Source organism: Oncorhynchus clarkii, chromosome 11, assembly GCF_045791955.1.
Source record: "Oncorhynchus clarkii lewisi isolate Uvic-CL-2024 chromosome 11, UVic_Ocla_1.0, whole genome shotgun sequence".
NCBI classification, from domain to species: domain Eukaryota; kingdom Metazoa; phylum Chordata; class Actinopteri; order Salmoniformes; family Salmonidae; genus Oncorhynchus; species Oncorhynchus clarkii.
Window position 1 is genome coordinate 380,863 of NC_092157.1, and position 12,762 is coordinate 393,624.

A 12,762-nucleotide genomic window follows, 5' to 3' on the forward strand; every position below is an offset into this window, starting at 1 on the left:
CCAGGTAAGAAGTTTTAGGTTGTAGTTATTATAGGAATTATAGGACTATTTCCCTCTATACCATTTGTATTTCATTAACCTTTGACTATTAGATGTTCTTATAGGCACTTTAGTATTGCCAGTGTAAAAGTATAGCTTCCGTCCCTCTCATTGGCTCCTCCCTGGACAACGACAACAGCCACCATCGAAGCAACGTTACCCATGCAGAGCAAGGGGAACAACTACTAGAAGGCTCAGAGCGAGTGACGTTTGAAACGCTATTAGCGCACACTAACTAGCTAGCCATTTCACTTCGGTTACGCCAGCCTCATCTCAGGAGTTGATAGGCTTGAAGTCATAAACAGCGCAAAGCTTGAAACACAACGAAGAGCTGCTAACAAAACGCACAAAAGTGCTGTTTGAATGAATGTTTACGCGCCTGCTTCTGCCTACCACCGCTCAGTCAGATACTTGTATGCTTGTATGCTCAGTCAGATTATATGCAACGCAGGACACATTAGATAATATCTAGTAATATCATCAACCATGTGTAGTTAACTAGTGATTATGATTGATTGTTTTTATAAGATACATTTAATGCTAGCTAGCAACTTACCTTGGCTTACTGCATTCGCGTAATAGGCAGTCTCCTTGTAGAGTGCGACGAGAGAGCGGCAGGTCGTTATTGCATTGGACTAGTTAACTGTAAGGTTGCAAGATTGAATCCCCCGAGCTGACAAGGTGAAAATCTGTCGTTCTGCCCCTTAACGAGGCAGTTAACCCACCGTTCCTCGCCCGTCATTGAAAATAAGAATGTGTTCTTAACTGACTTGCCTAGTTAAATAAAGGTATATAAAAAAATATATATAAAAAAAATACAAATCGGTGCCCAAAAATACAGATTTCCGATTGTTATGAAAACGTGATATCGGCCCTAATTAATCGGCCATTCCGATTAATCGGTCGACCTCTACTCTGGACGGCTCTGACTTAGAATACGTGGACAACTACAAATACCTGGGTGTCTGGTTAGACTGTAAACTCTCTTTCCAGACTCACATTAAGCATCTCCAATCCAAAATTAAATCTAGAATCGGCTTCCTATATCGCACCAAAGCATCCTTCACTCATGCTGCCAAACATACCCTCGTAAAACTGACCATCCTACCGATCCTCGACTTCAGCGATGTCATCTATAAAATAGCCTTCAACACCCTACTCAACAAACTGGATGCAGTCTATCACAGTGCCATCTGTTTTGTCACCAAATCCCTATATACTACCCACCATTGCGACCTGTACGCTCTCGTTGGTTGGCCCTCGCTTCATACTCGTCGCCAAACCCACTGGCTACAGGTTATCTACAAGTCTCTGCTAGGTAAAGCTCCGCCTTATCTCAGCTCACTGGTCACCATAGCAGCACCCACTCGTAGCACGCGCTCCAGCAGCACTGGTCACCCCCAAAGCCAATTCCTCCTTTGGTCGTATTTCCTTCCAGTTCTCTAATGCCAATGACTGGAACAAACTGCAAAAATCTCTGAAGCTAGAGACATCTCCCTCACTAGCTTTAAGCACCAGCTGTCAGAGCAGCTCACAGACCACTGCATCTGTACATAGCCCATCTGTAAACAGCCCATCTATCTATCTACCTATCATCCCCATACTGTATTTATTTATTTATCTTGCTCCTTTGCACCCCAGTATCTCTACCTGCACATTCATCTTCTGCACATCTACCATTCCAGTGTTTAATTGTTATATTGTAATTACTTCGCCACCATGGCCTATTTATTGCCTTAACTTACCTAATTTGCACTCACTGTATATTGACTTTTTGTTTTCTTTTGTTCTACTGTATTATTAACTGTATGTTTTGTTTATTCCACGTGTAACTCTGTGTTGTTGTATGTGTCGAATTGCTATGCTTTATCTTGGCCAGAACTTGTTCTCAACTAGCCTACCTGGTGAAAAAAAAAAAAAATGCCAAAGCCAGGACTTGAACATCTCTGGAGAGACCTGAAAATAGCTGTGCAGCAACGCTCCCCATCCAACCTGACAGATCTTGAGAAGAATGGAAGAAACTCCAAATAGAGTTGTGCAAAGCTTGTAGCATCATACCCAAGAAGACTCAAGGCTGTAATCGCTGCCAAAGGTGCTTCAACAAAGTACTGAGTAAAGGGTCTGAATACTTACGTAAATGTGATATTAGAGTTTTTTTTATATCAATTTGCAACATTTATAAAGATTTGTTTTTGCTTTGTTATTATGGGATATTGTGTGTAGATTGATGATGAGCTTGGAGGGTACTATGGTGTTGAATGCTGAGCTATAGTCAATGAACTGCATTCTTACATAGGTATTCCTCTTGTCCAGATGTCATAGGATGCCACTTTTCCAACAAGTCAGTTCGTCAAATGTTATTGTGAAGTGGAAACGTCTAGGAGCAACAAAGTCTCAGCAGCGAAATGGTAGGCCATACAAGCTCACAGAACGAGACCGATGAGTGCTGAAGCACATAGTACGTAAAAATCATCTGTCTTTGGTTGCAACACTCACCACCGAGTTCCAAACTGCCTCTGGAAGCAACGTCAGCACAAGAACTGTTTGTCTGGAGATTCATGAAATGTGTTTCCATGGCCGAGCAGCCGCACACAAGCCTAAGATCACCATGCGTAAATGCCAAACGTCGGCAGGAGAGAAGTAAAGCTCACTACCATTGGACTCTGGAGCAGTTGAAACACGTTCTCTGGAGTGATGAATCACGCTTCACCAATCTGGGTTTGGTGGATCCCAGGATAACGCTAGCTGCCCCAATGCACAGTGCCAACTGTAAAGTTTGGCGGCGGAGGACTAATGGTCTGGGGCTGTTTTTCATGGTTCGGGCCCCTTAGTTCCAGTGAATGGAAATCTTAACGCTACAGCACATAATGACATTCTAGACGATTCTGTGCTTCCAACTTTTTGGCAACAGTCTGGGGGAAGGCCCTTTCCTGTTTCAGCATGACAATGCCCCCGTGCACAAAGGGAGGCCCACACAGAAATGATTTGTCGAGATTGGTGTGGAAGAACTTCACTGGCCTGCACAGAACCCTGACCTCAACCCCATCAAACACCTTTGGGATGAATTGGAATGCCGACTCCGAGCCAGGCCTAATCGCCCAACATCAGTGCCCGACCTCGCTAATGCTCTTGTGGCTGAATGGAAGCAAGTCCCCGCAGCAATGTTCTAACATCTAGTGGAAAGCCTTCCTTCCCAGAAGAGTGGAGGCTGTTCTAGCAGAAAATGGGGACTAACTCCATATTAATGCCCATGATTTCAAAATGAGATGTTCGACGAGGAAGTGTCCACATACTTTAGTGTATATTGGAGAAAGGTTTCTATACCTTCTCTGATGATAGCTAGCTAGTAAGCTAATTGTTGTATATTCTTCTTCACTCCCACAGACTCCCACAAGGTCTCAGACTCCAGGATGGGACAATGCTTACAAAGAAACAGATAAAGAAGAAACAGACATGGTTGATTTCCTTTGCTACTTGTAATGTTAAAAAGGGTAGAGAATGACGATCTCGTTTTCTCATAATTAGCTATCTAGCTAGCTAGGCTACTCACCAGACTATAGGCTGCAGATTTGAGTCACTACTATTAAAATAGTTATTTTATGTTATGGAGTAGGCCAATATATCTTTGTTAATTCTAATTAATACACTTATTAACCCAATAATAAAAATCCATATTGTTTTGTAGGAAATGTAAGGTATTTTTACATGTTGCGATAAAGTTGACTAAAGTCCTTAGAGCAGCCTCAATTCGTTGGGGAATGGACTCTACAAGGTGTCAAAAGTTTTCCACAGGGATGCTGGCTCATGTTGACTCGAATGCTTCCCACAGTTGTGTCAAGTTTCCTGGATGTCCTTTGGGTGGTGGACCATTCTTGATTCACACGGGAAACAGTTGGGTGTGAAAAACCCAGCGGCGTTGCAGATCTTGACTCAAACCGGTTTGCCTTCCACCGACTACCATACCCCGTTCAAAGGCACTTAAATCTTTTGTCTTACCCATTCACCTTCTGAATGGCCCACAATCCATGCCTCCTTTGTCTCACAAATCCTTCTTTAACCTGTCTCCTCCACTTCATCTACACTGATTGAAGTGGATTTAACAAGTGACATCAATAAGGGATCATAGGTTTCACCTGGTCAGTCTATGTCATGTTCCTAATGTTTTGTATGGTCACTGTATATACAGGAGGTAACATACTATGTAGGTAGACATTGATTACAAGTTTCCCTCCATATACACTTCATTTTAACTAGCTCAATCGTGTGTAACACATAGTAATTACATTGTACTTCTGCAGATACTATATGTCCTCTGTGGTGTCCCAGTGGGTTTATCCTCTGTGGTGTCCTAGTGGGTTTATCCTCTGTGGTGTCCCAGTGGGTGTATCCCCTGTGGTGTCCCAGTGGGTGTATCCTCTCACTTGGATGGCAAGGAGGTTCACGCTGTCATAACGGGTAACATACACATTAATTATAAGTCATTTAAAAAAATTATCATCTGTGATGACACCCGTATGGTAGACCCCAATCAGTGAAGCTGACATAGGATCTGGTCTGTTATTGTAAGGTAGACCCCAGTCAGTTAGGTTAACAAATAAAAACAGGTCTTTAGAAATGTTTGCAAATGTATTAAAAATAAAAACATAATTACCTTATTTACATAAGTATTCAGACCCTTCGCTATGAGACTTGAAATTGAGCTCAGGTGCATCCTGTTTTCATTGATCATCCTTGAGATGTTTCTACATCTTGATTGGAGTCCACCTGTGGTATATTCAATTGATTGGACATGATTTGGAAAGGCACACACCTGTCTATATAAGGTCCCAAAGTTGACAGTGCATGTCAGAGCAAAAACCAAGCCATGAGGTTGAAGGAAATGTCCGTAGAGCTTCGAGGCAGGGTTGAGTCGAGGCACAGATCTGAGGAAGGGTACCAAAAAAGGTCAGCCGCATTGAAAGTCCCCAAGAACACAGTGGCCTCCATCATTCTTAAATTGAAGAAGTTTGGAACCACCAAGACTCTTCCTAGAGCTGGCCGCCCTGCCAAACTGAACAATCGGGGGAGAAGGGCCTTGGTCAGGGAGGTGACCAAGAACATGATGGTCACTCTGACAGAGCTCCGGAGTTCCTCTGTGGAGAGGAACTCCTCAGTAAAAGGCACATGAAATCCAGTTTGGAGTTTGCCAAAAGACACCTAAAGGACTCAGACCAAGATTCTCTGGTCTGATGAAACCAAGATTGAACTCTTTGGCCTGAATGCTAAGCGTCACATCTGGAGGAAACCTGGCACCATCACTACGGTGAAGCATGGTGGTGGCAGCATCATGCTGTGGGGATGTTTTTCAGTGGCAGGGACTGGGAGACTAGTCAGGATTGAGGGAAAGATGAACGGAGCAAAGTACAGAGAGATCCTTGATGAAAACCTGCTCCAGAGGGCTCAGGACCTCAGACTGTGGCGAAGGTTCACCTTCCAACAGGACAACGACCCTAAGCACACAGCCAAGACAACGCAGGAGTGGCTTCAGGACAAGTCTCAATGTCCTTGAGTGGCCCAGCCAGAGCCCGGACTTGAACCCAATGACACATCTCTGGAGACCTGAAAAAAGCTGTATAGCAATGCTCCCCATCCAGTCTGACAGAACTTGAGAGGATCTGCAGAGAAGAATAGGAGAAACTCTCCAAATACAGGTGTGCCAAGCTTGTAGCGTCATACCCAAGAAGACTCAATGCTGTAATCGCTGCCAAAGGTGCTTCAACAAAGTACTGAGTAAAGGGTCTGAATAATTATGTAAATGTGATATTTCCAGTGGGTTATGGGGTATTGTGTGTAATGTATCTGTAACGCATGAAAATGTAGAAAAAGTCAAGGGTTCTGAATACTTTCCGAAGGCACTGTACATTTTTGTATTCTTCTCATGCCTCTTAAGGGGAAAGGAATCTAAAAGTAGCTGAAAGTAATCCGATTACTTTTCTGAGTTTGGGTAATCCAAAAGTTACATAGTTACAAATGTTGGACAGGTAACTAGTAACTGTAATGGATTACATTTAGAAAGTAAGCTACCCAACCCTGGTGGTGAGTCAGTTGGACATAGTTCACATGTTAAGTAGTATCTGTTAATTACTGCTCTGTCCTTCCTTGTTCATTTAAGTGTAAATTGGAGTTAAATGAATGTACTTTTTTTGGTTAGGATAAGGTAAGACAAAATCAAGGGGTATATCAATGACTGTGGCCACTGTTAATTGCAGTCAGATACAGCAAGTTGCAGCCTATCCAGCATACAACAACGCCTAAGGTGCATTGGCTACCCTTTATCACTTATCATTCACAGAAGGAAGGAGTTGGCTCCTGGGATGTATTCTCCCTGGTTGGCTGCCTCTATCTACCTGCTCCCTGGTTGGCTGCCTCTCTCTACCTGCTCCCTGGTTGGCTGCCTCTCTCTACCTGCTCCCTGGTTGGCTGCCTCTATCTACCTGCTCCCTGGTTGGCTGCCTCTCTCTGCCTGCCTCCAGACAAAATAACATCTGATCTGGCTGCTCCCTGGTTGGCTACCTCTCTCTGCCTGCCTCCAGACATAATAACATCTGATCTGCCTGCTCCCTGGTTGGCTGCCTCTCTCTACCTGCTCCCTGGTTGGCTGCCTCTCTCTACCTGCTCCCTGGTTGGCTGCCTCTATCTACCTGCTCCCTGGTTGGCTGCCTCTCTCTGCCTGCTCCCTGGTTGGCTGCCTCTATCTACCTGCTCCCTGGTTGGCTGCCTCTCTCTACCTGCTCCCTGGTTGGCTGCCTCTATCTACCTGCTCCCTGGTGGGCTGCCTCTCTCTGCCTGCCTCCAGACATAATAACATCTGATCTGGCTGCACACAAACATGTTGTTGCTCATCAATAAACCACATTGTTAAGTATTTATTCTACTTATTCTTCCTAGGACAATAACGACCATTACTTTGTACTTGGTTTAACACCTGCCCTACACAAGACGCAGGACAACACTCTCAGACAATCCGCCATACACAAGACACATGACAACAATCTCAGTCAGTCAGCCCTATACATGACGCATGACAACAATCTCAGTCAGTCAGCCCTACACAAGACGCATTGTATACATGACGCATGACAACAATCTCAGTCAGTCAGCCCTACACAAAAACGCAGGACAACAATCTCAGTCAGTTAGCCCTATACAAGACGCAGGACAACAATCTCAGTCAGTCAGCCCTATACATGAGGCATGACAATAATCTCAGTAGGTCAGCCCCTATACATGAAGCATGACAACAATCTCAGTCAGTCAGCCCTATACAAGACGCATGACAACAATCTCAGTCAGTCAGCCCTACACAAGAAGCAGTACAACAACCTCAGTCAGTCAGCCCTACACAAGACGCAGGGTAATAATCTCAGTCAGTCAGCCCTATACAAGACACATGACAACAAAATCAGACAAACAAATCACATTCCACTCAAGCATTACTGGTCACAACGCCCATTGAGGAATGGAATCAAACGGATGTTACAGTGGTTCTGGTAGTAGAGCATAAAAAAGAAGGTTCTCTAAATATGAACAGATATCACACAATAGTCCATATATCTGCAGCTCAACCTACCATGTTTTCCCGCTTTGCCGTTTGATTCCATTCGGATTCGATAAGATCAGTCCCAAATTGCCTGTGCGTAAAATCACTCCACGGGTCAGAAATGACGCGCACGTACAAATCCAAGGGTCTCTATGGATAAATAGCAAAGCGGCGATAGAAAGCGTTGGGCACTTTCGGCTGACGATTAGATCCTGCCCTTCAGCCCAACCAGCCAACACCCTCCGCACCGCCACACCGGTCGGACGGGTGATCGTATTGCAGCCTGGGCTAGGCTACACCTCTTCATGGAATTCCTGACGCAGGGGAAATTCTGATTTGTTTTCCAATACATATTTCTACTGCTGTGTGTCTTTGTGTTTCCTTGCACTGGAACAAGACACAAGGCTAAATTAATCACGGTTATGCCATGGAGACAAAGGACAGTCCTTACTCAAGGGACAGTCCTATCCGGGATCCTTGGGACGTCCTTACTCTAATCCCTAACCATAATTTTTATTTGACCATAATCTTAATCTTTACTTTAACAATTTGAAATGTCAACTTCAATGGCATAGGGACATCCAAAGGACCCAGAATAGCAAGGACCCTCCATTACCCACCGTCTCTGACTTTACCCGAAGCCAGCTACCTTGACTCTCTGCTCGACCAATCGTTGAGTGGAAAGTGAAATGGAAGCACTACAAATAAATGTAATGTCAATTCGTAGTAAATCGAATAATAATAAATTGTCAACACGCATTGATTGGTATTGCAAAATAATGATGCCTTGTTAATGTTGTGAATGTCACCAAAAATCATACTTTTGCTATAATTTATGTAACGAATGACCTCTACTGGTGTAATTTGGAACTGAAGACTTAATTGTGTTGTGTGTCTTCACAATAATGCCAGGTAGAAATCAAGTCCCATGTGTCCTTTGTCAGTTCATGGTCATAATGCTTTACAGTGAGTTGGTCTCCCCAATAATGCCAGGGAGAAATCAAGTCCCAGGTGTCCTTTGCCAGTTCATGGTCATAATGCTTTATTAGGTTGATGACACAGAAATGAACAGTGAAACATATTTTATTTCAAGGTATGAGAGGAAGAGATGTCACAGGCTATCCAATAAAAACCTATTCATTCTCCCCATGGCAGGTCTCAGACCCACAGGCTATCCAATAAAAACCTATTCATTCTCCCCATGGCAGGTCACAGACCCACAGACTATCCAATAAAAACCTATTCATTCTCCCCATGGCAGGTCTCAGACCCACAGGCTATCCAATAAAAACCTATTCATTCTCCCCATGGCAGGTCACAGACCCACAGGCTATCCAATAAAAACCTATTCATTCTCCCCATGGCAGGTCTCAGACCAAAAGCAATAATACCAATGAAAAGTCCAACCTACATAAACACTATCTTTGATAGTGATCTACCATGTTATAGCAGGTATTAGTGACACTTAAAAAAGCAAATCAAATTAGTAGATAAATTAACCCCAATCGGGTTGTATTGCTAGTTAAAGCTTTATTTGTATTTTTTGTTTAACCTTTATTTTACATCTTATGGATCCAACCCTTTTTTTAAATTTTCGCAAGGCAAGTCAGTTAAGAACAAATTCTTATTTACAATGACGACCTACCAAAAGGCAAAAGGCCTCCTGCGGGGATAGGGGCTGAGATTTAAAATATATTAAATAAAAATATAGGACAAAACATCACGACAAGAGAGACAACACAACACTACATAGAGAGACCTAAGATGACAACATAGCATGGCAGCAACTCATGACAACACAGCATGGTAGCAACACAACATGACAACAACATGGTAGCAACACAACATGGCAGCAACACAACATGGCAGCAGCACAAAACAGGGTACAAACATTATTGGGCCCAGACAATAGCACAAAGGGCATGAAGGTAGAAACAACAATGCATCACGCAAAGCAGCCACAACTGTCAGTAAGAGTGTCCATGATGAGTCTTTGAATGAATAGATTGAGATAAAACTGTCCAGTCTGAGTGCTTGTTGCAGCTCGTTCCAGTCGCTAGCTGCAGCGAACTGAAAAGACGAGCGACCTAGGGATGTGTGTGCTTTGGGGACCTTTTGTCACACCCTGATCTGTTTCTCCTGTCTTTGTGCTTGTCTCCACCCTCCTCAAGGTGTCGCCCATCTTCCCCCTTATCCCCTGTGTATTTATACCTGTGATCTCTGTTTGTCTGTTGCCAGTTCATTTGTTTGTGAAACCTACCAGCGTTTGTTCCCCTTCTCCTGCCTGTTTCTTGCTCCTGTTTTCTAGTCCTTCCCGGTTTTGACCATTCTGCCTGCCCTGATCCTGAGACTGCCTGTCGTTCTGTACCTTCCTTACCCCACCTCCATGGATTGCTGACCCCTGCCTGCCCTGACCCTGAGACTGCCTGCCATTCTGGACTCTTTGCACCCTGTCTGGATTGCTGACCCCTGCCTGCCCTGACCCTGAGACTGCCTGCCGTTCTGGACCTTCCTTACCCCACCTCTCTGGATTATTGACCCTGCCTGCCCTGACCCTGAGACTGCCTGCCGTTCTGGACCTTCCTTACCCCACCTCTCTGGATTATTGACCCTGCCTGCCCTGACCCTGAGACTGCAAGCTGTTCTGGACTCTTTGCACCCTGTCTGGATTGCTGACCCCTGCCTGCCCTGACCCTGAGACTGCCTGCTGTTCTGGACTCTTTGCACCCTGTCTGGATTATTGACCCCTGCCTGCCTTTGACCTGTCGTTTGCCTGCCCCTATTTTAGAAATAAACTTTTGTTTCTTAGACACTGTCTGCATCTAGGTCATACTTTAAAACGTGATACCTTTAACAGAATGTGACTGGCAGAACCGATGTTGTATGTGGAGGATGAGGGCTGCAGTAGATAACTCAGATAGGGGGTAGTAAGGCCTAAGAGGGTTTTATAAGTAAGCATCAACCAGTGGGTCTTGCGACGGGTATACAGAGATGACCAGTTTACAGAGTTTAAGTGCAGTGATGTGTCCTATAAGGAGCATTGGTATTAAATTTGATGGCCAAATGGTAAAGAACATTTAGCCGCTCGAGAGCACCCTTACCTGCTGATCTATAAATTACGTCTCCATAGTCTAGCATGGGTAGGATGGTCATCTGAATCAGGGTTAGTTTGGCAGCTAAGGTGAAAGAGGAGGAGGAGGAGTGATTAAGACGGAGGAAACCAAGTCTAGATGTAACTTTAGCCTGCAGCTTTGATATGTGCTGAGAGAAGGACAGTGTACCATCTAGCCATACTCCCAAATACTTGTACGAGGTGACTACCTCAAGCTCTAAACCCACAGAGGTAGTAATCACACCAGTGGGGAGAGGGGCATTCTTGTTATCAAACCACATGACCTTTGTTTTGGAGGTGTTCAGAACAAGGTTAAGGGCAGAGAAAGCTTGTTGGACACTAAGAAAGCTTTGTGGTAGAGCGTTTAACACAAAATCCAGGGAGGGGCCAGTTGAGTATAAGACTGTATCAGTTGCATATAAATGGATGAGAGAGCTTCCTACTGCCTGAACTATGTTGTTGATGTAAATTGAGAAGAGCGTGGGGCCTAGGATCGAGCCTTGGTGTACACCCTTGGTGACAGGCAGTGGCTGAGACAGCAGATGTTCTGACTTTATACACTACACTCTTTGAGAGAGGTAGTTAGCAAACCAGGCCAAAGACTCTTCAGAAGCATCAATAAGAATGGAATGGTCTACGGAAATCAGTCAATAAAACTAGAAACACAACATTGATTAGAATGGTGACATCATTGAGGACTTTAAAGGTTGCAGTGACATCCATAACCTGAGCAGAAACCAGATTGCATACCAGAGATAATACTATAGACATCAAGAAAGCTGATCAGTTGATTATTGACACGTTTTTCCAACACTTTTGATAAACAGGGCAAAATAGAAATAGGCCAATAACAGTTAGGATCAGCTTGATCCCACCTTTAAATAAAGAACTAACAGTGGCTGCCTTCCAAGCAATGGGAACCTCCCCAGAAAGGAGAGACGGGCTTGGCGATAATAGGGGCAGCAACATTAAAGAAGGAAGGATCTAAACCATCTGACCCAGATGTTTTTTGGGGGATCAAGTTTAAGCTCTTTTAGCACTTCAGACTCAGTGACTGCCTGGAGTGAGAAGCTGTGTAGCGGGGCAGGGGAAAAAGAGGGAGGAGCATCGAGCCTAGTCACATTAGAAGGGGTGAGAGATGAGGAAATGTTGGACAGGCAAGGAGCAATGGCTGAGTCAAATAGGAATCCTGACTTAATGAAGTGGTGATTAAAGAGCTCAGCCATGTGCTTCTTGTCAGTAACAACCACATCATCAACATTAAGGGACATGGGCAGCTGTGAGGAGGGTTTATTTTCCAGGTCTTTAACCGTTTCCCAGAACTTCTTGGGGTTAGACCCACAGAGAGAGAACTGTTCCTTAAAGTAACTAACTTTGGCCTTCCGGATAACCTGAGTGCACTTATTTCTCATTTGCCTGAACGAGAGCCAGTCAGCCTGAGTATGCATGTGCCAAGCTTTTTGCCAAATGCAATTCTTGAGGTGGAGTAACTCTGCAAGATCATGGTTGAACCTGTTTTTAATTCACATTTTCTTTATGGGGCATGTTTGTGGTCCATAAAGTTCAATGGCTGGATTGCTAGCTAACATTGAACCTATTTGGTTCACTTTATCACTGATATAGTTATTTATATTGTTCTTGTACCTACTGTATATTATTTTATATATATTGACACTATCTATTTCTGATATTTCTACAATATTGCTACAATGTAGAAAAGGCCCATGGAGTTGGTGGAATAATCCTTTAATCCTTTGCCATTTACTCAGCTGGGCCAGGGGCGCTTTAATTAGGTCAGGTGGAAATGTCCGACAGATCTCAACTCCATAAAAGGAGGAAATTGCCATCGCCTGATCTCGCTGCTTTCTCTTAACTCCATCTGATCCAGAAGTTCTGTGCGTCCATGAATCCACGTAAATCCACCGACTCTTACCTTTCATCTGAATTATCTGTGGCGATCGGGAGAGTGGGCCATTCAGTTATTGTGTATAGTTATTACCGCGGAGCACGGCTTGGAGCGCACGCTTCAAAC

General features: G+C 44.1%; 1 protein-coding gene across 2 annotated transcripts in view; it reads right to left on the reverse strand.

The window, feature by feature from the left end:
- The window catches only part of LOC139420113 (1-phosphatidylinositol 4,5-bisphosphate phosphodiesterase delta-1-like), a 94,880-nt gene extending 87,002 nt beyond the window's left edge, over window positions 1–7,878 (reverse strand). The window contains exons 1-2 of one of the 2 annotated variants that reach the window (XM_071169841.1): window positions 7,649–7,785; window positions 4,323–4,482 (exon numbers count right to left, since the gene is read on the reverse strand). In XM_071169841.1, coding sequence (XP_071025942.1) covers window positions 4,323–4,482; window positions 7,649–7,651 — 163 coding nt within the window. In that variant the 5' untranslated portion in view covers window positions 7,652–7,785. Of the gene's footprint in view, window positions 1–4,322; window positions 4,483–7,648 lie in introns of both variants that reach the window. The other variant, XM_071169842.1, reaches the window with a different exon arrangement.
- Window positions 7,879–12,762: the final 4,884 nt, after the last annotated feature.